The sequence below is a fragment of the Pleuronectes platessa genome, chromosome 19 (assembly GCF_947347685.1).
Source record: "Pleuronectes platessa chromosome 19, fPlePla1.1, whole genome shotgun sequence".
In the NCBI taxonomy this organism is placed as follows: domain Eukaryota; kingdom Metazoa; phylum Chordata; class Actinopteri; order Pleuronectiformes; family Pleuronectidae; genus Pleuronectes; species Pleuronectes platessa.
The window spans coordinates 3,958,310-3,985,686 of NC_070644.1; the positions used below are offsets into that span (position 1 = coordinate 3,958,310).

General features: G+C 40.5%; 2 protein-coding genes across 2 annotated transcripts; both read left to right on the forward strand.

Annotated features, from left to right (window-relative positions):
* Nucleotides 1-614: 614 nt before the first annotated feature.
* LOC128424652 (cyclin-dependent kinase 2-associated protein 1) lies at nucleotides 615-3,914 on the forward strand. The gene is made up of 4 exons (XM_053410969.1): nucleotides 615-793; nucleotides 2,791-2,891; nucleotides 3,055-3,181; nucleotides 3,278-3,914. Exons 1-4 carry the CDS (start codon nucleotides 727-729, stop codon nucleotides 3,343-3,345), a joined length of 363 nt encoding a protein of 120 aa, XP_053266944.1. The 5' UTR covers nucleotides 615-726; the 3' UTR covers nucleotides 3,346-3,914.
* Nucleotides 3,915-6,181: 2,267 nt separating this feature from the next.
* LOC128424812 (M-phase phosphoprotein 9) lies at nucleotides 6,182-27,228 on the forward strand. Its single transcript, XM_053411218.1, has 24 exons — nucleotides 6,182-6,332; nucleotides 7,843-8,114; nucleotides 8,936-9,083; nucleotides 10,062-10,151; nucleotides 10,244-10,752; nucleotides 10,968-11,133; nucleotides 11,333-11,405; nucleotides 11,911-12,014; nucleotides 13,309-13,425; nucleotides 14,216-14,673; nucleotides 14,814-14,963; nucleotides 15,497-15,584; nucleotides 15,860-16,075; nucleotides 17,138-17,185; nucleotides 17,331-17,395; nucleotides 19,898-19,999; nucleotides 20,955-21,188; nucleotides 21,270-21,433; nucleotides 22,752-23,000; nucleotides 23,469-23,589; nucleotides 24,155-24,246; nucleotides 24,672-24,868; nucleotides 25,668-25,736; nucleotides 25,988-27,228. Exons 2-24 carry the CDS (start codon nucleotides 7,879-7,881, stop codon nucleotides 26,087-26,089), a joined length of 3,798 nt encoding a protein of 1,265 aa, XP_053267193.1. The 5' UTR covers nucleotides 6,182-6,332; nucleotides 7,843-7,878; the 3' UTR covers nucleotides 26,090-27,228.
* The last annotated feature ends 149 nt before the right edge of the window (nucleotides 27,229-27,377 follow it).

Here is a 27,377-nt window from a genome sequence, read left to right on the forward strand (position 1 = left end):
GTATAAAGAGCTGCGCTTCTTCTCTTGGCTCTTATTTGACGAGGACAGCGGAACCACGGCCACATGCCTCCAAAATAAAGCGAGTGGATCCTTTCATCTGATCATTCCAAGTAAATTACGTGCAACCTTTTTTTTAATTTTTGTTTTATTAATGTAGAGGAAGTAATGGACGCGGCCCCACAAACAAAGACAGGTATCTACAAACAAAAGCGTTTTACCTCACTCACTAAAACCTACATCGTACATATATCACATATCACCCTTATATCATATTTATATATAATATAATCACACACTGGGTTTGTTATTTTACTCTTTAAACCCCGTCTCTGTGTGTTTTTAATCTTGGTTGGTGATACTTTAAAATGTGTGAGAAAACTCTTCACATGTTCGTAAAAAAAAAAAAAAAAGTATTAAAAAAAAAAAAAGAGTTTACAAAGTGCTGTTTAAAGTGCTCCTCCTGGTCGCCGCTGCGTGTTAAACGCGTGTTAAACCTGCGTGGAATCCTCCGCTCCGTCGGGGCAAAATTACGTTTTTCGTGTAAAATGTGATCTTTTAAAAGCACTTTTCTCGGATCAGCCGCAGCGGTACAGTTGCAGTGTTACAAAGCACAGTGGGTGTCAATATAAAGTGACGGCCATATTTGCCGGTGCCGCTGTTGTAAACAAAAAGTGAGAGACAGACGCTTCACTGAATTTCGGGTCATTTTTATTTCTTTAATTTACAATGTCTCTGGGAATGTCTTATAAACCGAACGTCCATCAGCACATTCCGGGAACTTCTGGGAACCAGGGTAAGGAGAAAACGTGGCGGAAAACCCGAGGATCCGTCGGTTAAACCGTGTGTTAAATTCGGGGTCTCGGAGAATACCTGGAGAAAGACCGTGTCTGTAGTTTTTGTCCAGTTATATATGTAGGGTCAGATCCTGGGAGCTAGGCTAATTCATATCCGCCATTATTACTAATGTAAAAGAGCGCCATCCGCGGGATCGGCCGCCGTAGAAACGCTGCCGGTGTGCGAGGCGAGGAGATGGCGGGTCGTAAAACGATCTTCCCCGTTGTCCGGGGTCGCGGTCCTGCCGGGCGGCCGCCGTTGTTCCGCGGTGATAGAAATGTGTCGGTAGTGTCTTGTTGAGGCGGCGTCGTTCCGCTTCCTCCATGATGCTCCTCGGTCGGAGCTGCTGATCGATCTGCCTCTGAGCCTTTCCCGACTCTTCGAGGACACCTACCGGTGGAGGATGGGTATTACAGGGGAACAAAGCAGCAGGGGAGCAGCGGTAATGGAGGAGAAAAGCTACAGGAAGAAAGAAAAACACGTTCTTCTCTAGTTTACTTCAGTCACCAGAGGTGGAGGAAGGATTCGCGTCGGAAAAGTGTAGACCGACTGAGTTGCTTGATAGTCTTAACGCCAGTCTGCGGATGGATCATGAGACAACAGACCACAGGGCACCGACATGTGAACGGCCCCTGTACTCCAGCATGAAGGATCTGACATCCACAGACCCGTCTTTTCATACTTTATGTGATGGATTCGTGTTTCCTTGCAGTTGTATCTTCTCTGTGTGGTTGCTCCTGACTGTTTCGGGCCATTTCTGGTCCCTCTCAGTCTTTCGCTGTCTTTTTGTGGACGCATCTCTTTGTAGTCTTTTTTTTGGGTCATTGTGTCTAAATTGGGGATTTTCTCTCTTTTCCTGGTGATTTTCAGATTTTCATATTGTTTTGTGTCTCATTAGCTGTGTTCTGGTAGTTTGGTGAATAATTTGGCTATTTTGGCAGTTTGATGTCTTTTTAGGTTATTTGGTGTCTCTTTGTGTTTTTTCCTTGTGTGTTTTGGTAGATTTGTGTTCATGTAGGTCATTTTCTGGGTTAAGGTCAGGTTTTTTTTGACATTTTGTGTCTTTATGTAGCTTTATATGTATTTTTTATGGTTTTGGTCATTTTTATTCAGTGTCTCTTTTATCTTCTGTGTTTCTTTGTGGGCTTCTGGTGAAAATGTCGTTGATTTGAGTCTTTTTATAGCCGAGTTGTTTGACTTCAAAAAGAGGCTCCCTGGCCCTTCTGTTCTGGCCCCATTGGTATGTGGGCCTGTGACTGACGGGTCGGCTCAGTGATCCAGTAATGCTCGATGGGATCATTTTGTCCTCAACAATAGTCAGTGGCCATCTTATCATTGAAATAGGCTTTGATTTTGCTGTAATCGTTCCTCATGTTCCTACTGAACATTGTGATTGAGCACAAAATCCACAGTCCTCATTGTGTGCAAAAATATTGTTAATTGCCAAATTCATCATAAGACAACACAACGCGTGGGCTGTCTGAGTCAGACATGTTGCAACGTGGGCATCTTCTATGTGACGACTGCAAAGTGGAACCAGGAATAATGTTTCACTGTTCAAATGAACAACTGGCTTTTGTTTCAAACAGCACTACAGACTTACAAAGGAGGGGAACTTGCCCTTAAAGTAAAAGCAGCTTTTGGTTCCACAGTCATACAGCATGGTTTTTGACTCATATAACATGGTTCAAACATGGTTGTTGTAGTGAGAGGCAATAATTTAGTCTGGCAAGATGCAAAGTGTGAGCGATCTATTTATCCACAATTCAGTAATGCTACCGTTAGAGTACTAATAGCTGACAATTTACTAAACAAGATGTTGCTTTGGGATGTGAGAGGTTGTGATTGCATGTCATTTTTATGTCTTCACAGTTTTCTTTAATCTTTAAGTCTAAATTATATCCAAAACGTAATCAAGATGAATTGTTAAACTTTACACTTTTGATCTGTCCACAGTTGGAAATCTCCAGTCTCCCTCAGCAGCTAACCTGGCCACGTTGCAGTCTTACAGGCCTCTCTTGAGTGACTACGGACCTCCATCTCTGGGATTCTCACAGGTACATTTAACATGTCAACCTGTTTGGCTTTAACTGTGCATACTTTATGCATCCCGTCTCATGTTTCTCATATTTTTTGGACAACGGTTCAAGCCGTTTCTTCTTGTAATCTCCTCAAATGTGTTTAACGTTGCTCATCTTGCACTGTTTGCTCCAACTTCAGGGTTCCACTGGCAGCCAAGTGCCTCAGAACAAATATGCAGAGCTGCTGGCCATCATCGAAGAGCTTGGGAAGGAGATCAGGCCCACATATGCTGGAAGTAAGAGTGCAATGGAGAGACTGAAAAGAGGTCAGTGTAAACCTGGATTTGCACGTGTAAAACATAGTACAGGTGTATGTAACTCAAAGTTCGTTAACCTGAAGTGTCTTTGCGTTGTCGTTGTAGGAATAATCCATGCCAGAGGGCTGGTGCGGGAGTGCTTGGCGGAGACGGATAGAAACGCCAGGTCCTAGCTACGAACACACAGCCGTCCCTGCGAAAAGAACCAACTCTGTGTGTCTCAAGAAAACAATAAATAACTTGCATGGCATTTCCTTTGAGAGGAAGAAGTAAATGAACAGAGGATGGAAAAGCAAGCTCCTAGAGGAGGAAAAAAAAAAAAAAAAACAGTAACACATGATTCCTGAGGGTTGTGGAGGATCATTTTAATTACATGTGGGTTATTGGAATTCAGATATCATGGAGGATATCATGTGTTTTTATGCCCCACTTTTGGGATCTTAGTTTTGACTCAATTTTTAAAGAAATGAATTTTAAAGATACTGCATGCGAAAGGGCCCATGGTTAATTTGTAGACAATGCATGGCTTGTACAGGGGCAGATGGAGACTTCTTTTTGATAGTGTTTGGTCTGTTTCTCAGACCCCTAGAACACACATGGCCGAGAGAGTGAGGGACAGAAATGTGCCAAATACATTGGTTCATTCGTGTTGAGGTTGGTTTTGGTATTAAAAAAATGGAAAATGCTGTTACTTGCACCTTTGTATGTATTTATTACTCAGTGTAATAAATTGTATTTTCAATACAGGTGTAAGAGTGATTTATTGTGTTTCAGCTATGCTTTATCCATTCCTGATCAGCCTCTACTTAAAAGTAAGAGGTTGCAAAAATACCTCTTATTATAGGTTTAAAAAAAAAGAGACAACTGACAGGAGTTAAAGAAGTTATATTTGTATCTCCTCTGAAATACTGAAATTATTTGGTGCATATTCATGAAATTAGCTACATACGTCCATATTGCTGAGGATTAGGATAAAAGCAAGATCAAACTTTGTGTGGGAATTTCCCCTACATCTGGGTTCTCTGTACAAACATGGAACTGTGCTTCAGGAGGTAGCGGGTTGTCCTCTAACCAGCTGGTCAGCGGTTCGATCCCAGTCTCCCGCATTCTGAAGTGTCCTCGGGCAAGACACTTAGTATGAAATTAAATAATAAAAACTGTTCATGGTTTCATCTATATAAATACAGACCATTTAACTAATTACAATAGGAGTTTTAGTTAATAATTTAATGTTTCCCTCTTTTATATAAAATTGTCATCAAATTATAATACAGATACTTTCTATTGGACAAATTAATATTAGCTAACAACCAAACCAATGATACACTCCTTATGTTTTCAGTTTCCTTTGTGATCACTGTGAGCATGTTTGCAGGCCGATGTTAGTAATCAGCCAAAAACACATGGTTGTAGATAAAGCTGCAAAGAGTAATATATTTATGGATTAGTCGATCAACGTAAAGAAAATCTGCAGATATTTTGATGATTCATTTGTTCTTTTGGCCCATTTCCAAGCAAAAAGCAAAACATAATGAGAATACTGCATATGTGTTAAACCCTAACCCTAACCCTAGGTATGTTACCTACAGATTTAGAGATCTGTTAGGTGACATTACCACAACAGAAGTGAACAGTAACTTCCTGTCCACAACTGTGTACACCTTATTATATTCTCATAAATACTCATGTCATGTTTTCTATACTGTCAGGTTATCTAAGGTCTGGTAAGAGATGTGTAGTCTGCGATTCTAAGTGCACTGCATTTTATGATCTACTCAGAAATCTGAACTGTTACATAGCACCTTCAAGTCATCGTCATTTCATCAGCCTTTTGCCCCACTGATGCATTTCATAATCTAAGATACACTGTTTGTTGTGTACAGTAAAATCTCCTGTATGTATATCATAAATTGTGGCTGCAGAATCAAGGGGACCGTGAATGTGGTGTCAGGTTATTCTGGGAAGAATTCAACCTTTAGTTAACTAGTACCAACTAGACCAGGGCCCCCAAAGCCTGTCCACTGAGTTTCTGGGATTTTCTAGAATGCAAATGTATTGAAAATATAAAACTAAGGCAGGTCATGCATTACTATAGCAATATAATAGAAAGGCTCTATGTCAAATTGTAGTTTAAATTCAGGTAGATTGGTTTTGCTGACATAATAAATATATATTAATCAAATTACCACAAGCCAATGAACCTCAGAGTACTGAAATCTGGAGTATCTGTTATTTAGGACTAGATGTTAATAGTCCTTGTTTGCATACAGGAGACCTGCTGGATGATCAAGTGAGAGATGGCACCTTTCAGCTTTATAAGTGGGCGCCCTCCTTCCTCAACGTTTTGCTGATAGGCCCACACCGTCTCCAAAGGATTCCACAGGGAATCCTGGTGTCACAGGCTCAGCCCCTGGGTGTCATTTACTTAGTTGAGGCACAGGCAGAGTTGTTTCTTTTTATAAAGACAGGGGAATATGAGCCCACAGAAACATTTAAAATCTGACCCCAAAAGATGAAGATGAAGAATAAGAAAACCGGATTATATCTGAGAAACCATAATGATTTTGCTTAAAATGTAGCTACCTAAAGAGAAATTTCTTTCTTTCTTACATTTGTCTCATCCCAGACTGTTACACATCCCTCTTTCATATATGATTTATATTGTCTTTGTTCACATGTATGTAGTGTATGATGAGTATGTTTCATTAAAAAAAGCTTTTCTTATTCACAAAAAGGTTTTCCCTAATTCGAAAGTGTACTGAAACAGGAAGTCGAACACCGTGTCACAATAGAGCACAGGAGAGTATTTCACTTCCCCCCCTGACAGATGTGTATGATCCAGTCTCTGCTGACGTATCAGCTTCCGTCTTTTCTTGTTTTCTTTACCATATTATTTTGAAGCCATTTGTTTTTGAACGCAGTGTCTTCCCTGCCCCAACTTGTGTGCACGCCTCCTTCCTTCGAACGGCCAATAGAAGCACGCGGCGAAGGTGTCGGCCAGTCGTTGCTCCCCATTTTAATCCTGCTCTGACCAATAGCGTGGCGGGCTGTAAACGCCACAGCGGCTGGAGATCTCTGCAGTGCAGTGTCCAACCAGCGAGCAGCTAGCTACCGTGTCCATCCGGAAGAATATGGATGAAACGATGCTACAAGTAAACGGGTAGGGGACCGTTCTTCTCTGCAGGCTGCCCCTGGCTCTCCATCATCTGTCATGCTGCGTCTAGTCTCGTGTGTGTTTCCATTTCACTTCCCACGCTGCGCTTACTAACCTGTAATACACCAACTTAGCTCAACTTGGCTAGCGAGCTAACGATTCGTATGGGCTGCGAGTGGTGTCTGTGGCTGGCAGGTTAGCTGGGTGACTGACTGACTGACTCACTAACCCGGGCTCCAGAGGAGTTCACGGGCGACCTGAGGCGTCTGCAGCATCTGGAGCTTCTGGAGCTAACCCAAGCTAAATCAGATAATGCATACGCTCTTGTTAAATAGTCCAAACAGCAGCAGATGCTAACATGCTACGTGTCTATGTTGATTGTACTAATGGTGGCTAAGTTAATCAGCTAGTCATTTAAAGCTGTATCGTCATATGTCATTTATAACACACAGGGTGCAGACAGGAAGCTCAGGTCATGGCAGACAGGGGACAGAGACGTGGATGCTAACGTGCATCATTGACATATTAGATTAAATATGTGGATTTGGTTGTGTTTATGTTTTGTAACTGTTGAATGTTGATGGCAGGTTATCATAGGCGGCGAAGGAGAAGCCAAGTGAACAATTTAATTTAGACCAGATACGACAAGTTAGGGTGCAGTAGTTGGGTCTAATGTGGTATAGAGATGAAATCTGTCTCTATCGCATCATAATGGAGTAAAGGTTTCACAACTCAGTCTGTTTTTACACAGTCTTCATGCTCTACCTCTTAATCTAGTCCAGGTTTGTCTAGATACCTGGACTAAGTGTTAAGTGTTTGATCTGGACCTGTTCTGATGTGGTCTCGATGGAGGTAACAGCAGTGGAATTTCCAGTTTTGTGTTGTTTTTTTTATATAAATAGAAGTAAAGGTTTAACAAAATCTGACATAACTGTGAAATGTCTTTACGCTCCTTGATCTGGATCTGTTAAGGAAAACAATAAAGACATTTTCTGTCTATGTCCAGGTTATAAATATGCAAGTTTTTGAGGTAGATCACTCACAGGACAACATGACACCTTCAGACACACATTATTTAATTCGTCAACTTTCAGTTTTAATAATCTGAAATATTAGTTTTTTTGTGCAACAAATAGATTAATTGGTTATCAAAAAAGTTGGTGAATTATTCTTTGTATTATTATTATTAGTTACTTATTATTATTTACTTGTTTTAAGCTTAATTTCTTTATAATATTGGGTCATACACTTTGTGCATCATATTTTGAAAGTTTCTCATATGTTCTGAGTCTGTAAAGCAGCTAGTAATCAAAGCTGTCAGATTGATATAGTGGCGTAAAAAGTAAAAAAAAAAGTATAATAGGTCATTCACTCTAAAACTTCATGAAGTAAAAATATTAAGAAGCAGAAAATGAAAATACAGTAGTGTATTTCAGTACAGCACACAAGCAAATGTATTTACTTTCCCAACTCTACTGATCCTGAGTGTCTTTTGTCCCCCCCTCTTTGTCTCTAGCTGTCAGACTGCCCCCCCCTGCATGGGCCCATAAACATGTCCACAGATGACAGTATATCTGAGGATGTGTCCAGCTCAGGGGCTTTGAGCCATTGCCATGTCAGTGCTGACGGGGATGGGGGGAAGGATAGTGAGACCTCTTTGCTGTCCTCCGAGGGGACATCGGCCTCAGGCCTGGCCGTCTCAGAGGACAGACACTCGGCCTCCCAAACAACAGGAGGCACTGTGGAGAGCAGGCCCGTGTTTATTACACCAGCATGCAACAAGATCAGGTGAAGTAGGCGAAGACACACTAACTATATTTTTTGTAGGAAAAAAGGCAATGGTTTCTCTGTCAAGGTCAGAATATAATACTGTGGACGGTGGGGCTACAGCCATTCAAATTATTGATCTGTTTTTTGCTTTTCATTGCAATTCATCATTTAATCTATGAAACATCAAAGAGTGGCCATCACAACTTGGCTGAGCCATTTTAGTATTTTATGTAAAACCCTCAAATTATTGCAAATTAATAATTAGTGTGCAACTGCATGTGACTAAGAAAAGCGGCTTTCCTCTCATTTGAGAGGAGAGCATCAGAATATATGATTATTTCTTTTTACAAAATCTGCTGAATAATACTAAATATACATATAAATGGTATTAAATTAAATCATACAAATTTGAATGTATTTTCTGTGAAGGAGCTCTCTGATAGTTTTATAGAATTTCACCGGAAACTGATTCAAATTGAATGCAATTCAGACGTGGAAAATCACTCATGACTATCAGTCAAATTTAAAGAGTCATGGGAGTTGCAATATGCTATAAAGTCTTGATTAGTTGTTGAATATATACAGTTAATGTATTTAAAAGGGCTAAAAGATGTGACTTGCAAGAGAGAGAGAGAGAGTAAAAAGTGAACTGTGCCATCAAGTATTTTCAAGAGTTTTGATAAATAGATGTTTTCAAACAATGCTGACTTCCAGAAAGCTCCACAGCTGTATCTTATCTTGATATTGAATCTGAAGATTACCTAAAGATTAATGTTGCTATTTTTTTAATTTCCTAACTAGGGCATGCAGTTTGATATTAATATATGACTTTGTTGCAGGAGTCTGTGTCTGAGCACAAAGGAAGCATTCGAACAAGGGAAGAACCTCCCATTCATCAACCCCAGCTCCCTGGAGACCCTTCGGGCTTTGGTCCAGGAGATCCAGAGCAGTGGAGAGACAGACCCTGAGATCTGGAAGGATTGTGAGGTGGGAAGATATCACAGAGCCTGAAATGCAAGAGTTAGAAAATGCAAATGAGATGATAAGTGAAGTTGGGCGTTAGCTGCTGTGGCAGCTGGCAACCTCATTTCTGAGCTGTCACTTTTATTTTTTTGTGGAGATCATTCCTGACAGGAAGTTAGACAGACCCCCCCCCCCCCCGCCACATTATTGTTATTATCGGGCTTAAACAGTTTCAGTTAAAACACTGGGGGAAAATACATTCTTTTCTGATTATTAAATTGTCTATCATGTAAATTACACCCATATGCTTTCTCTATATCACTTCTCCCTCTCTTCTCTCTGATGGGGGTTTGTATCAAAAGCACAACTGTTTCCCTTTAACCTAATACACACATATAGTGCGGGCACATAATTACAAAGTTAAAGAGCTGCACATTTTAAGATTATTTGGGAGTTTTTGCCTTTATTGAACAGTTAACATTGAATTGACAGAGAGACTGGGTACACGAGTTTTATCACATGCAAGTCCCTGGTCCAAGAGGTCTAGGAATTATATATTTATTTTGAATGCAGATCACCATTGTCCAACTCTCAGTCACTGAAAGGGACAGTAGGCTTACTCTAGTGAGCTAATTCGTTAAAATGTAATACAGGAGGAAACAAATGGTAAATAACCTGAATTTATATAGTGCTTTTCTAGTTTTAATGACCACAAGTCATGTATTCACTGACGGCACAAAACTTCTTAAGATCTTTTATGTTATTATGAGAAGTGGACCGTAATGGTAATAACACACTGCAGACAACTTATAGCGCAGCAGAGGAGTGAAGCAGCCTGCAGTGCAATTTAAATGGCTAACACACGCTAAATGTCCAGTGGAATCTGTAACCCCTGCACTATAAAGATGAAAACGCTGTAAAAGGCAAACATTGAATGTCAGTATATACTGTCGGTGTATTTCTGTGGTGGAATGTAAAACTTTCGGTGTTTTCCTGCAACAGGGCCGATGGCTGCATCTATTTCAGCTGGTTGAGAAGCAATACCAAGAGCAGATACTCGCACAGCAGGAACAATACCAGTGCCAAATACAGGTAAGCCTTCGTTTTGTCAGGTCCCCTTATATCGACTACTCTTAAGTATTTATTCATGCAGTAAAAGAATGACATGTTCTTCTTTTTCTCAGTTGATTCAGGATGAAATTAAGGCTCTGGTCCAGCTCCAGAACCGCCAAGCCACTGTACATCCACAAACAGAGCTCTCTCCAACTCAAGTGACCAAAACTACTACTGACACAAAGGGTTACATTTTCCCCCTCATCTCCAGTGATCACAAAGTCACCAAAAACGTGCCCAGTGACAATGACAGACTGGCCGCTCCTGCCCATACTCCTTTTAGCTCCCCTTCACCTCATCTGCACAGATCCGAAACCGCCAACCAGGGGGAGGAGCGGGTAACTACAATGCTCAGCAGTGGATACGGAACTCTCTCTACCTGGGAACCGTGTATGGAACCTGCTGGGTCTCCAGGGGAAGATGAGGATGGCGGGCAAGGGGGGGAGAAGCATCACTGGTCCTCTAGCTTCCAGCAAACCACAGACACAACTGCTATAGGGCGCCAACTGGATTTTCCCGATGAGAGGCCTCTTGGAGTGGAGGAACTTAATCGATTAGTCTACCAGCCAAGAACCTCTGGGTATGTCTGATCATAACTTCTAAAGACGGGTTATCTTTCTTAATGTGGCTGGTGTGAAACATGTTGGCAAATGGCATTTTATTTAGTAATAAAACAAAGTCTTGCAAATTCATTAATTTTAACTTGTTGAATCTTGCAGAAGCACTGTTCCGATTAAGTCAGCATTGTTCCTAAGGAATCGTTTTTCTACTGACTCTGACCTGTTCTGTTGGCAGCACCAGCCAATCTTTGACCTCCTGGGCCAAGAGACAGAAACTCAGGCCCAAAAAAAGCAAAGCAGGAGAAGCTTCGTGCCAAATCTCACAGTTCCAGGAGCAGCCATGCAGCTCCAGAGAACCCAACAGACAAAACCCCCTGGAGAGCGTAGACTCCCAGGACCAGGTACAACTCACCAAGTGCTAACAGCTGCACTTCTGGGACAGATAAGATTAAGTAGAGATAATAAAAAAAACATTAGCTTGTGTACATCACTGCCCTGCATCTGCAGTGTTTCTTTATTGTTGGTGCATAGGTGTGTTGTGGTTGTCCATATAACGTTCTGGTTGCTGCGTTTAATCCACTCATGTCTATTGGGTTTCAGCATCGACCGACTGGGCCGTCGTCCAGCACTTTTCCCCTGAGGAGGAGTGACAGCCTGATGTCTGAAGCATCAGGTGACAATTCACTGATTCAAATCAAACACAGAGCAACAAGCCTTGGACAGTGGAATGAAAGCACTGACAATGTGTGATATAATAAACAACATAGGATTTTGCAGTATTTTGAAAGTCTTAATGCAATTACAACAAGTCATAGTAGGATGGCACTGTTGTAGCTGCAGGCTTTTATCATCAGGAAATATTGATTTATTTATAGTCTCAAATGTGACGTTTTCTTGGTCAGTTTTTATCAGTAGACTCTGAATCAGTTTGGCTCAATCACTTTTTCATTTATTTGTTTAATTAATACACAAAAACAATTGATAAGAAGCAATTTTTTCACATCTGAAACAGATCTCAGTTACATTTGCATACAAGTCAGTCAGTGTGGTAGTGAGAGTGGAGAAACTGTTGCTCTAGACCTATTTCATTCATTTTGGGTGTTTATCATTGTGTCAGGCCTTTGGAAGATACAGTAGAAAAACCATGAAATCACACTGCTCTTTACTTTGTTTCGTAGGCCTCACTTACTGGCGTCTGCATGAGAGTGACATGTATTGGCCCTTACCCGACAGCTTTGAAAGCAACGCTTACCACCTTCTGCAAGAGGCATCCATGAGTCATGTAAGTAAAATACCACAGTTCTCCTTGACACTGAAGGGGCCTTCAAATACTCAATTTTGCAGAGGAACCTGCTGTTCAAATTCTCTAAATTATGAGGAAAAGGAGCTTCAATGCTTCCTAACTTCCCTCCTGTAGCATCGTAAACATCGGACCATCCGTTATGAAGGAAAGGAGAAACTGCCGCCCCACAACTCTTTGCAGCATCAACATTTAAAGCGACACAACCTTGTAGTTACACCTGGACACACCCAAGTAAATATAAAAAACAGAAATACAGTAGTCATTTTATCCCCTGATTGTGGAATGGACACAATACATTTTTTTCTCCACTTATATAAGGTTTTCTCCACGTCATTTTCAATTAAATTTGTTCTGTTGTTCCCGAGAGTAGGATGTGTTATTCTATGTTGGACGGGAAACTTTATTATAACTGTCAGGGCACATCCTACAGCACAGAGTACCATACATGTCCCCTGTTGTTATTAAAGTTCTAAAGTTACTAAAACAGAATGTCAGGGGAATTTGATTTTCTCCGCACAGTGGTTCTTCTTAAAGCTTCTCCTTCACATCTTTCCTTGACCCCGGGACATATTCAATTGGTGTCAGGGAGTAGTGTTTAGGAAAAGAGATTATTTGGACTCTCCGGACTCTTAAGACTTATAACTTAATGTCCCACAATTCCTTCTGTCTCAGTTACTGGAGCTATTTAATGCAGCAGTTGATCCCAGATTTCACTTCCTACTGTTTCAAAATTAGTTTAGGCTTTAAAAACGTAATCATCAACATGAACATTCCTTGGAAATAAGACTCACTAAATATTGCATAAAGGCTGAAAGCGATAGAGCAAAAGGCAGAAAAAAGAAACTGCAGATAAGATTAAATATATAAATGGATTATTAAAATAGAAAAAAAAAAAACTATGTATTATGTCGTTAGCGCTCTAAAGGCTTGTTCTCTAACCTTTTCTGGAGCACCCGATAGAAAAGCTATCAAATATGACTGTTTATTGTTTTGTTTGTTGGGTACGGGTTGGCCAAAATGTTCCTACACTGTTGACTGGAATTCTTATCAATCTAAACGTTGCCATCCCTTTTGAGTTAAATAAGCTAGTCTTACATTTACCATAGACATGATCACTAAATCATAATTGATCCAAAATATTCATGTAGCACATCCAGTGAGGCGAATGTTTAATATTCAAAAGATATACCACTTGTCCTCCCTGTAAATAGAACAATGATTTTGTGATTTGTATATGTAACTGTGCTAATGAGCTCTTCTCTGTCTCCTGTAGACTCCACCTCAGGAGCGAGGGCTGTCTCTCAGAGACATCTATCAGAACAAGCAAAGAACAGACTGTAGACACTCAGACTGGGAAGGTTCTGTTATGTCTAGTCCTTCGTCACCACAGGTATTTCACATGACTCGTACATCCATGGTCTATTTAGTCCTCGGCATCAAGAGGAGTACAATAGAAGATTGCGCTTTTTTTGGAAAGATCAACAAAACACATTAAACATTAATTCTAGGGAATCAATGGAAGATAATTTAGCTTATCACACGTACCATAGTTGTTAAATTGTAAATCAGGGATATTAGGATGAAAACAACAACAAGAAAAATCAACTGTGAACTTGTTGATCTAATCTAAACTTCATATCCATAAAGACAGTTCTTTTTAAATGGCCCAGCAATTAATAATTCATGACTGACGTTGGAAGACAATTAGTCTGCTTCTGCCGTTATTCATATATTAGTTATTAAAAAGACCTTCTGCACCTTATTCTACCCTATATTTTTTCAGATTTAGATATTTATATTAATACAAATTATTGTTTATTTGTCTGCTAAACTTTCTTTAAGAAACAACAAGCATCATTTATTCTTTGTGCTATTTGGATTATCAGGTCACCCATGCTCTCTGTGATATGTTTTGAGTTACGTTTGAGACCAGAGAAAAGGGAAGAGGTTTAGTCTCCATCCACATTACGACACCTCAGTTTTAAATGACCCGACCGCAGAGTACATAATCTGCCCAGTGTATGTGAGTGCTCATGTGATATGCATGTGTCGGGAATTATGACTTGTGTCGATGAAGATCGTTTTAGTTTTAAAGTACTGTTTTGAAAATACGACACATTAGTGTGGATGAACATTTTAGTCCTCGGCTGACCCTGTAACTCATACTCTTTACTCTTCAGGTGTTGAAGTTGGACCCAGCAGTGAACACACGGCAGTCCGAATGCACATCTGGCTTCACTTCACCATCTCATTTCAGCAGCCCTTCATTTGCCACTCAGCCCCTCATCAACCCGAGAGTCAGGACCCCTGTTTCCCCTGACAGCATGGTGGAGTGTAGTCCCAACCCTGGAGATACAGACTATATCTCTGATACCTCCAGTGTATCAGTTGCCGGACCTCCTTTCTCCAAAATGCAAAGCTTGTGGGGAAACGCATCCGAGGCAGTCGAGTGTTCCTCCCAGGATAAGACCAACCAGCAACGCAGAGCCAGTGCTCGTTTAGCCAGCGAGGAAGAGGGCAGTCACACCCAAACCAGCACCCTGAAGCCCTGTTCAGCCTTTGGTGCTAATCTGCGGCCTGCAGCCAGTCCACACATGGAGAGAGCTTCATCGCTAGACGACCCTGTTGTCCTTTCTCTGTGAGTGTAGAACACATCGGCTGCAGTCACTGGATTTTTGTTAATTTTGTATGTATTGCTGTAATATGGTACTTCATCAGGCTTAACGACAACACGGTTAAATCAGATTCATTCTTTTATTCTGCTTTTCTTCACTTTAGTCTGCGGCAGAACCTGAGAGAGAAGCACTCTCGACATGTGGCTGATCTGAAAGCATATTATGAGTCTGAGATCCAAGTCCTGAGAGACAAACTCAAACTCAGGGATCTGCCCCAGGATTTAGAGAAGAGCAACCAGGCGCTCACAGAGAGGTGTGTGTTCACTGCAAATAGCAATTATTTGTAGTAATGTTTATCGTTTTTTTTAAACCCTTTTGTATTTTTCCCTAAATATACAAAATATTAAATATACAACCTGAATAAATATCGCTGAACAGCATAATCCCAAAGAAGGAAACATAGCACACAAAAAAAGAAAACAACTGAAAAAAGTCAGTTGATAGAGGCTTTGACACATGGTTGAAAGCTGAAAACGCAAGTGTACCTTCATTTTTTTGTCAACCTCTTCTTCTTTTTGAGGTCCATATGTACAAATGTATTGCTCTATAAACAGCAAAACATGAGTTTAGTTTTATTGCTGACCTAGTAATACAGTAGACATCTAAATATTTTTGGCAATGTTAGAAATTACCATTATTCAAACTCATAAATACTTCATTTAAGGCCTGAAGGACACCCAGCATGATGTTTTACCTCTGCTTTAAGTCCATGCACAGCCTGATGTTTTACCTCTGCTTTAAGTCCATGCACAGTTTATCATTAATCTGATGTTTGTTTATTCACAGGTGCAAGTATCTAGAAAAATCTCTGGCTGAGGCCATCAGTCACATTAAAGAAGTAGAGGCAACAAACAGCTCGCTGGAGAAAAAACTGGTAACATTACATAAAGGTTTTTCATACTTTCATACAATATTAGTGTGACTGTAAATGTACTGATCAAAGTATTCTATTCAACCCACCCATTTTTTCTCCACCATCTTATGCCACAAAATAAAATCCAATTCATGCAGTTTTTGATCTGCCTGTACATTAGGTGTCTTTTCCTCGACTCTTTTTCACATATTTTAAATGTTAATCTATTAATGCAATGAAATCAATAGTAAACCCTCAATCCATCCCTTAATTTGGATTTGATTTCTCGTTGTTAGGCAGAATGGCCAGAGCGGTATGCTGTCGCGGGCGCTACTGTGAAATCTCTGCAGCAGCGACTAGAAGAAAGTAAACGCTCGGGCAAAGAGAAGGACGCCCTGACAGCACGTTTGAAGTCTCGCGTACAGCAGCTGGAGGAGGCAGCACAGAAAGCCTGCAGGGAGGCAGATGAGAAGGAGGCCAGGAGGGCGCGAGAGTACAAGATGCTGCAGGATGTGAGTCTAACTGGGCTGTTGCACAGAACATAAGCAGACACACATTTACATATCACCAGCTAATTAAATACATTCTAAAGAGTGGAATTTGAAACTCTTTTCCCCAAGCAGAAATGCTTTATTGATGTGCTCTACAGAGCGATTGATCCATTTTCTGTATTTATATATTAGTTCCCCTACATTGGTATCATCAAGCCGATGTATTCATCCTGAAGTATATGTTTATTGAACACAGGGGTTTAATTTTTAATTGAAAAAGTGTGTTAGAGTTTCCTCCATTTATGGATGCATCTGCTTGATTGGTATATACTCCAATACGGATCTAATTATATTAATCATATGGTGTGTGTGAGTGTGTGTGAGTGAGCGTGTGAGCATGTGTGAGCGTGTGTGAGCGTGTTTGTGTGTGTAATGTTGCCAAAGACTGACTCAATCTAATTTTTCTAAATGCTCTCAATGGCCTCTAAAATGGATCCACACACTTTTCAATATTTTTCATGTGAACATTTCAGTCAGACTAAGCTCATCAGATATTTTCTCTCTACTCAATCAGCACAAACAGTCTAACATTGCTTAACCTCTTTTTAATATGCATCACATGCAATAGTTTATCATCAGACAAAAATGTTAAAATAATTACTCAGCAGTAACCTAAATAAAAATCATATGTATATTATAGCCATAGCCCGACTTGAATAACTGGAAATATTCTAGTCATGTGATCATGTTGGTTTCTTCTCGTAGTAACCAATTTAAGATGCAGGTATCAACATTTCATCCTATATCAAATGAAATACTGGATTCATTCTGAAGATGTTGCTGCCTTTTCTTCATGAGTGTTTTTATAGCTAGATGATTAAATTTGCTTCATAGTGGAGATGTTACAGGACAGACAATGTAACGTTCAGTGAAACCAGATAACAAAAGCATATCCGGATTATGTTTAACTTGCTTCTTAGTTGACGTGCCTGGTGGAATTTTTGCATCCATATTCTTTCGCTGAGTTTCGGTGAACACAAGTATTACCCGACTTGAATAAGATTCTCTGTTTTGTTTCCGCAGCTGCTCGGAGAATATGACTCTATGATGAAGCAGCACGAGGGAGTGAAGGTAATGGTTATTTTCCTGGAATTAATGTACTTACAGGATTTAGTGTTATCATCAGATTTTCATTCAAATATGTATAGAAAGAAAGAAAATCACCTCTTAATATGTCATGTCTTCCTTCGGCCTTATAACCTTTTTGTATCCACAGAACAAGATGGTGTCAGCAGAGAACAAGCTTGTTGATGCCAATGATCAGATATCTGAACTGAAGAGGTGAGCAGATGTTTTGTATGAATTCAATGCATTCTGTATTGTATCCTGTGCGTCAGTTCAGGTTCCTATCAAACCTCTTCTGGTTGTTGTTCTCCCATTCTGGTAAATACCCAAACAGTCATGTAACAACAACTTTGTTTCTGTCATATCACTAAACTGTTTAAACTCAGTCCAATGAAGTGGAAAGTTGCTTAAATATTTGTCTTTCTCTTATGACAACAACTACATAAACATGGCTCAGTTAAAGGTACATTAACTTCTTTCTTGTCAAATATTAGATGAAACAATCAATACTACTTGCATGTCTGTTTGGTAAATGTGAAGATTTAGCCAGGAGACAGTTAGCCTAGGTTAGCTTAGCACAAAAACAAAACATTATTTTTTGTTTAATCTGTACAGCGTTTAACAACGTTAACTATACTGTTTACCAATACTGATTGAATATATCAGTTAAAATTCAAAAAGTAAATATCATGTCTTGAGCAGATCTAGAGTTGAAGGTTTTGAATAATGCTGAACTATCGGTTTATACTCGAAAGTGTCTTAGTGAGTTTTTTGAAAAGAGAACTCATAACAAAGATGTGACCTCATAGCTGTAGTCTGGTTATTGGAATCAGCTCTATAACTGTCAGTTTGTCCTTAGCTGGCTCAATCAATTTTGTGAAAAAAGGAACGCAGTGGACCGTAGTGACAGAAGCGAGATAGAGAGAATTCATCAATAGAGTCTAATAATGGTGTCTTTGCTCTAGAAAGTACTGCGAGTACAGCAACTTTCCTTTGCGGTATCAGCTCTTGCTTTAAATTGGCACTAACGGAGGCAGCGCATGGACTCAGCATTGATGAAATGTTCAAAGCCGATTCAGCGAATTTACGGACAGATATCAAGCAGCAGCTCGCAGAACATCAATAGATGTGTGTCACAGGAAGGCTTCAGCACTGAAATAACTCATGTGGAGAGAAGGCAGTCTGGCAGCCATAGGTACAAACGCTGGAGAGGTCCAGACACATTGAAACTAGGAAAGAAGAGACTCTTTCCTTTAGTTACTACAGTGTTCAAGCTGACTTGACAATTATCCGTTTATTTTCATAGGACCGTGAAGAAGACAGGTCCAGATCGGACAGTATTTTATGAAGAATGTTTTCATTTAGCCAATTCTCTTGTGTTGCGCCAGAGCAGTGCACTAAAGACATCAGCCTGAAAACACTCATAAATCTGGAAAGTAATAGTGACATGATGCTCCCTCCAGGCATCACGTCAGTCTGAGAGCAGAACACAGTATTAGAATTTTAGACAGTTAATATGGAAAACGTACGATGCAGCAAGATCCGCGAGAACACTTTTACCTTAAGAGTCGAATTGAGTCACATAGTGAAAACCAGCAAGAATCTTCTGGAGAGTTTTAGTTAGACTCATCAATCTAAAGAGGAGAAGCAAATTAGATTCAGATAATGGCAGTGGAGAATTTAAAATCCACAGAAGAAAGTGTTGGGATAAAGGTCGTCTCTGGGTCAAATTATTAAACTGTGTAGAAAGAGATATTCTCAGGGAGGTTAACTGATTCATGAGGACATAGAGAAGAAATGCCACAGGATGCTTCAAGCCCACAGATCAATGCTGTATCTCTAGAACTGAAAAACCTGCTTTCTGTTTATTGTTCATTCTTCGGTGTCAGACGGATTCATATAATTAAGAAGGTGCGACAAGATGATGTTTAAAGGATATTTTTTATGAATGATAAATGTTTCACAGACTTTTTTAAAAACCCTTTCTGAATATAACTGGAACAACCCATAAACAAACATACAACAGTCACTAAAGCAAACAAATACACATTTTGGACTGTTAAGTATATAGAACAAAATACTGAGTCAATACATTTCCTTTTGACACAGAGTGGGAGAAAGATGGTGAGCTAGAGAAAATGAGAAAGAGAGAGGCTCACGAGACGGCTGAAAGGAGCCTAGGGTGTGTGGGATCATTCTGGTTTTTCATGGTAGCTGAATTTAAGTTTCTTCAACCTATGGCCGCCAAATATTATCTTACCAATTCTCTTACCCCAATGATTATAGGAGGGCAAAAAATAAGTTCCCAATTGAGCAAGATGATCCATCTAGCCATAAGAGTTGGTCATTGTACTGTATCAAAATGGGTGTGTGATAATGGACAGTCGACTGGTAAAATACCAAAGATAGTCGTAAGGGGGCAATGTTAAATTATCGAATCAAACCCCTTAGAGAAACATAAAAAAATGGATCTCGAGATATCTGACAGTTAAGGGCATGACCAGTAGTGATGAAATAGAGTGGCTGGTTCTAGTCTACGGCTTTACAGTTTTATTACACTAATATCTTTTTAAAGATTTGCAAATCTGCAACTATTTTTTATCTGTATGTTTAATGCCTTTTGTGAAGGGGTCACTAACCTTTTCAGTTAATAATCATTAGTCACGCGTCTCCTCATGCTTTGTAATCTTGTGACCATGTGTGTGTCGTTCCCCTCAGATTGAACTCCAAACTGGAGTCTCAGGTGAAGCAGCTGGAGCATGAGAACCAGTCCAGGGCCCGTTATGCTTCTCACACTCATGCACAACCTTCTGGGGCTGGGTAAGCACCTCCATCTTAAACTGAAGGAACACTATTTTGCATAGAATTTGAATATTTCTGACCTCTTCGGCATCCAGCTGTAGCATCCGGCTCAGACCCAACCCAGAGACACGGATGAAAAAGTAAAAAGCAATACACAGCCTGCACCACTTGTCTCCAGCTGCACCAAAAGACCATGTGACCCAGTGGTAGCTTCTCTGACTTCAGATCAGAAGGTTGCATGTTCACATAATGCTAGGGTGTTTTTCAAATTTCCCTGGAGTGGGACAGTTAAAGTTTATCTTATCGTATCTCATTTGATCTCATCTCATCTCTTTTACCTCTTGCTACATATCAGAGTTTCACAATATTAGGCTCATTTGTAATTACCTCTGTCACCTCTCTTTTTGTCTTTGCTTGTTTGTTTGTTTGTTAGTTAGATAGCTATTACATAGGCTGGGGCATGATCCAAAAAATAACCCATACAAATTTGATGTGGATCCGGATCGTTGGGCAGATGCAGGGTTTAACATTGTGAGATAGGGTGTTTTTCAACATTTTCCTTGGTTTCTCAGAGAGTAATTCATGGATCTTTACATTACATGTCATTTAGCTGACGCTTTTGTCCAAAGCGACTTACATTTTTAGTACACTCAACATTTCTGAGGGGCCATTTAGGGGTTCAGTATCTTGCCAAGGACACTTAGGCATGCAGATGGGAAAGAGTGGGATTCGAACCAGCAACCTTCATGTTGCAGAACAGCCGCTCTATCCCCTAGGCCACGCTCTCCTCCATCGATCTTCATTAATAAAATCCGGCATGGTTAGGGAACTGAACTTCATGAGTGTGTGTATCTTGGGGCGGATCCAGAGAAATATCTGGATCTAGGGAATTTAAATGTAGTTTCATAAGGTCTCTGTTAAGTCTACTGAGTGCCATTCTAGTTGTAAATATTTCCTCTTGATGTGTCCACAGTCTTTTCCACCATCCTGACCTGCTGCTGTCACCCAGTAAAAGCAACATGGAACCAGACATCACCCGTAGAAAGTCCCCGTGTCTTCTATCCGACAAGCAGAACAGCGGCAAAAAATCCCAGATCTCTCAAACTAAACAATCAATTATCCATAAGAAGTCGCCATACATATTAAATGATCAATCATCTGGACCTGATAGCTCTGTGGACCCCCCCTCAGCTGATGGGAGCTGGAGGCAAGTTTTTATTATTGTGGATGTGTCTTCCGCCAATGTTGGCAAAGATCCTGAGTGATTTATTGTGATTCTGCTCTGCAGGTGTGGATCTCCCCCAGAGTGTGAACAGTCTCTGCCTCAGACCAGACACCAGGAGCAGAGCCAGCGGGACACCAGTTGGATGCAGACATCCTGCGCCCTGACGCCCATGATGAGGGCCCTCATAGAGCTGGAGGAGACCAGAGCCACAGAGAGCCGCGCCCCCTGTAAGAGGCGCTGCCACACTCACAACACTAAATTTAACACTTGTGTCTTGACCATGACTGACCACTAACCACTGTTAGATTGTGTGTCTGAGGTTGACTAATGTTACAGTGTACACTTAAACACTTTAATAGCTGTTAAGAGCCAGGGATCCAATTTTGGTCAGAACACAGCTCTAGCACTAATGTATTTAAGATAAGATAAGATAAGAAGTCCTTAATTATTCCCGCAGTGGGGAAATTTGCAATGTTACAGCATCAGAAGACATCACATAAGTAGCATGCAGTACTTGGGTGAAGGAGTATAAAGTAATATAAATATATTCTACACTATATATAGAAAAAATATATAAATGTGATTAAACTGGTATATACAGTGTAAAAAAATATATTATGTTTCAGAATATGTACAGTAAATGGATTGCACATAGCATTTTATATTGCCCAGAATTTTTTACAAATGAGTTAGTGTAGTGAATATTGCACAGTTGAGAATATGGTGGAGTGATGGTGCATGTAGGTTACTTGGAGCAGAGCTGGTTGTTAAGTCTTACTGCTGCAGGAAGGAAGACACAGTTGTATGAACCAAGGTTTTGAGATACCAAGGCGTTTAAGTCAAATTATACTATATATTATAAAGAGTTTACTTGATGCCACCATGGGTATGAAAGAAAATACTTTCTGTGTTTTGAAAATTTGGGGCATTTTGATAAATACTTGAGTGTGTGAATGAGAAGTATTTAAGTGCTGTTGTACACCACAATCCACCACATCAGTCGTCATTATCATTATAACCAGTGCAGCCAGTCTGCACAGACAGAAAACTCTCTTATTATATATTTCAGAATTTGCACAAGACTTTTCTTTTTATAATCTTCAGAGTATCATCCAACTAAGGAAATACAAATGAACAGCCTACATTGTGGAACCCCAGCTGAAGTTTTGTTGGGGACATGATATTAGGTCGCTGTAGATGTTTATTTATTATATAAACAGCAACACAGTTTAGAAATCTTCAGAAAATATTTTCTGGGATGGGTTACAGAATCAGGAACTTGGATTTACATCTGGATCAATGGAGATGTGGTAGTTCTTATAGCTTGTCTCATGATCTCACTGACTCCACATAATGGTGAACATATTACTGTGCATATGACTGAGGTCCACGATCGGCTGAGTCAAAAGGCCTGAGGGTCAGCGTATAGATTTAGTCTCACCAGCAGAAGAAGAAGGGAACAATGGCTGCACCCAGTTTTTGAGTCGGGGATCATAGCCCTTGTTGTTTTTTAATGAAGTATGTCTGTGTCCTTTGTTTCTGCAGGGGTTGGCAGTCAGAGGGCCACTGTGGGTTTCGTTGAGCGGCGACACAAAGAGCAAATTCAGGAGCGAGAGGTGGTTAAACCTAGAGGAGCTGTGGTCGAAGCTGAGGGAAGAGGAGCAGCAAGAAGCCACAGTGGAGCAGAAAGAGCAGCAGCCCTGCTGAGGGCTCAGAGGAGTCTTTCTCCAGAGGGCCACAGGTCCGCCTCACTGCCTCCTCCGGGACAGAGGAACATACCCACAACTACACCCCGTATGTACACCCAGTCCTTTCCCACGCACTTTACATCTAAGTCTTTACTTCTCTGTGAATGTATGTGACAACAGCTTACGTGTTTAGGGAAAACTTAAAGTTGATTGATTGTGGAGGTTTGAATGTACCATTTTGATGAGACGTTAAGCCATCTACTTTTTATCATGATATATTTTGTGTGAATTTGCATCCACACCACAAAAGGGAGCTCAACATGGAAAACTGCAAATTCCTTCTTCTAAAGGCTTTAATAAAATATATGTTCAGCACTAGAGACTAAGACTGAGATTGTAGACAGTGTTTGTATCTTAGCAACATGAATGGAGCATACTGAATAAATCAACAACAAAAGCAAGACTCTTTCTTTTTAATTGTGACAGATTATCAATGAACTATCCAGAGAAAGTAGTTTCTAATTCTAATGTGTTGGTTTATTTAAGTTTAGTTGTGCTTTTCTCTTCCTTCCAGCAAAGAGAGAAACTTTGCTCCAGCCCGTGTCTGCCAGGTCCAGCCCTAAACGCTGCCCCTCTGAGAACTACTCCACAGCTTTTGCTCACATGATGCCAAGAGAGCAACACGTGCACAACAGGTAAGAGTCTCATCAGAAGCTACGATAATTGCTATCATTGATTCATGGTCTGGCTCAGGTTAAACCCTTTGACAAACAAATACATACACGGAATGAATGCCATAGAACTGTTATCTAGTTCAATTGTCAGTCCAAGTTATAAAAATAAAAGAGCTTTCATGTTTATAAAACAACAATATAAAACAGTGCAGCAGCAACTTCAAAACTAAATACATCTTGCAATAAATAACAATTCAGAATTTCTAGCATTATTTATTGGTAGCACTAGTGTCACATCTTGAAACTGAAATCATACATATGGTACACACCGCTTTTTTACTTGTGACAACGTGGGATCTGATTGGTACAGAGATTTGTGCAATGGCCAAGGCCCAACCCAACAGTTTCCTTTGTATCAGAGGCTGTTCCAATGGTATCGGTATCGGAACATGCAAAGTGTGTCAAACAGAAGCTGCAGCTACTTGAGCAAGAGTTTTGTCAAAAATCTATGTCCAACCAGCCCGAAACACAAAAGTGGAACCATTACACTTGTTGAAGTAAATAATTATATTGTGTTGGTTTACAGGTTTAATGGCCAAGGTGAGCAGAGACGTCATTCATTCCACAGCAGCAGTCCCAGGAAGAGACTCCAGTTTACCTCCGCAGACAGAAAAGATGGTAATATATTCAAAATCTAATAGATGTGGGGGGAAAAAACTATAATATATCAATGTCTGTCTGACACTACTAATTGTTTTTTGGGGAAGTAATAACATAATTAGCTGGTAATGAAATGTAGCCGGAAAAGAATCATCATGCCATGTTGTGACACTGTTTTTTGCAAGTAAACCACGTGTAAAGTGAAGGTACTAAGTGGCCTTGGGACTCGGAGCACAGTGAACCAGCCACTATAGTAATGATTCTACTTTACATTTGTTGTTGAGGGGACAGTGGCTGTTGGTATTTTTCTGAAGTGCATAACATTTAATGTTGTTTGTAATTAGGAGGGGGGTATAGCTAACAGAAGTGGCCCCCTGAGTCTGAATCTGAGTATAAATATCTGCTTGTGAGAAGGTATTAATCATCTCTTCTCTCACTCTCAGACCCTGGCCAGCCCGATTCCTCCAGCAGCATGAACCCACCTAATGGAAACTCCCAGCTGGGCTGGAAGGAGCAGGGGGCCTGTGGTGTGTCTGAGCTGCGGAACACCTGCAAGGACTCAGCCCCACTCCTGGACAAACTCAGCTCACTGGCTGAGGCCGAGAAACTGTTGGACGAGCTGACGCAGGAGAAGCTACAGGTGAGCGTCTTAGCTGTGAGGGGCACGAGATTGCCTTCCACTTGTCAACCAAGACATCTATTTATGTATGTGTTTTTAACCAAGCAGAGGGAGTTCACTGAAAGGGCTGTGCAGTGGCACAGTGTGAATAGAGTCACATCTCTGACTCACAGGCTCCTAATCCTCACCTCATCTCTTATGTAACAGGGGCTTCATTGTTTTTATACTACTAGTTCTATTTTTAGAAGGTTCATATTGACAACCTCCTCTCTCCACTTCACTCTGGTCGAACAGGGATGTTTGCGCACGCACGCACACACACACACACACACATGCACACACACACGTTTGTACTTCTATCTTAGTGAGGACACTCATTGGCATAATGCATTCCCTAACCCCTAACCCTAACAATCAAAACTAAATGCCTAACCCTAACCCTATAGAGGTTGGTCAGAAAGTGAGGCCAAAATGTCCTCACTCCGTATGTTGTAGGCACAAAGTGGTCCTCACAGAGATAGCTGTACAAGAGCACACAGAGACACACACACACACACAAAAACACTTTCATTTTCCAGCCAACTAATACAATGAGTCCAGTGAAAGTGTTTCATGCGTATGCCATCATGTAATCATTTTTGGTAATAAGTGATTAACCTTTGTTTGTGTGTGTGTATGTGTGTATGTGTGTATGTGTGTATGTGTGTATGTGTGTGTGTGTGTGTGTGTGTGTGTGTGTGTGTGGGGGGGGGGGGGGTGTGGGGTGTGTGTGGTGTGTGTGTGTGTGTGGTGTGTGTGTGTGTGTGGTGTGTGTGTGTAGATCGAGGCAGCTTTGAGCCGGATGCCTGGAGCAGGCGGTAGAGTGAGTCTACAGACCAGGCTAGATGAGGTAATTCAGATATTGATTATTCTTTATATAACCTAATGCTGTCTGCTGTTGAACTAGAACTCAACATTTTTAGTATATAAATGATTTAAGTCCTATTTCAAGTTAAAAGGTCAAACTGACTGCTTGTCTTTGTTTTATATCAGTGCATTATTAAATCATGATAAGCGTTTAGGAGCTGATCGGGTCAAAGGTCAACAGAAATACGCCAAAGAAAATGAGCCAATGAATTTGTGCTTGACTCTCGTCCTCAGGTGGCCTTAGAGAATCGTCTGGAGCGAGTGAATCGTGAGCTGGGATCCCTCCGCATGACTCTGAAGAGGTTCCACATCCTCCGCTCCTCTGCCAACATATAGCAATGTCTGTCTTTCTACATCCAGATGCTCCTACTCAGTATCTTGGTTTTATACACAGCACTGATTGTCCTTCGATCTCTTTCTGTGCCATAACCCCCACCCCCCCAGTCTGTAGAGTAACTCCACAGCACCACTTTTATATGTATGGATTATTACTCTGGGATATTTTTTTATATGTTGGAAAGATATTTCAAAGTCTATTTTTAGAAATACACAGATTTGTAAAGTCATTTACTTTTTTTAGTCACACTGAATGATATGATACATTTTAATTGCCATATTTAGGTGTCGATTTTTTAAATAAGCTAAGCTTCAGTTTAAATGTGAGCAATTATGAACTTCCCTGCACAGACATCCTTCCACTTGGGAAAATATCACTGCCATTTGTATTCCTGTGTTCATCAACATTTTAAATGTTTTTCCATGGCATAATAATGTATTTATTTCATGTTTTTATACTTAATAGATTTTATGTTTTTCGTTATTTGCAGGTTTTTATTTGTTTCTGACCAAATTATCAAACTTGAAGCGAATGTTTGTTTACTTGAATCTAATTGCCTTTATTCTTTAGTTCATTTCCATGACTGCTTGTCACTTTTTTGCTTCAAATATAAAATTAGCTACAGGACTGGAGAAGAGCACACGCACATATGTTTGTACAGCTGTCTTAGTGAGGACACTCATTGGCATAATGCATTCTCTAGCCCCTTATCCTAGCCCTTACCATCCAAACTAAATGTTTAACCCCAACCCTTAACCTAACCTGAACTTAATTCTAAACCTAACCCTAAAACCAAGTCTTAACCCCCCAACAGTCAATTAAGGGGGGGGGGGGGGGGGGGTCACAAAGTGAGGACCGACCAAAATTTACGTACTTTCCCAAAATGTCCTCATTCTGTATGTTGTAGACTCAAACTGGTCCTCACAAAGACAGCTGTACAAGTGCAGACACACACATACACACACACACACGCTCACACTGTCAAATCCTCTGGTTAGTTTGTTTCTCCTTGAGCGATGCTTGTGCATGGAGTTTCTTGCACTGCTTCCTTTTGCCATGCAGTTTTCCTACAATGACATGGACCTCACCGGAGCCAAGATATTGTCATTGCACAATAAATTGAGTTTTTGTAAAATAACTGGAAGTGTTGCTCCTTTATTATTTCTTTTAATTGCATGTAGGTATCTTATACCTGTCTGATGGGGTCTTATCGTCCTAACATGTAAGTTACATGTGTGGAAGGGGCTGAGTTGAGGTTGGGTATCATGATGCTGCAGTGTTTTGGTC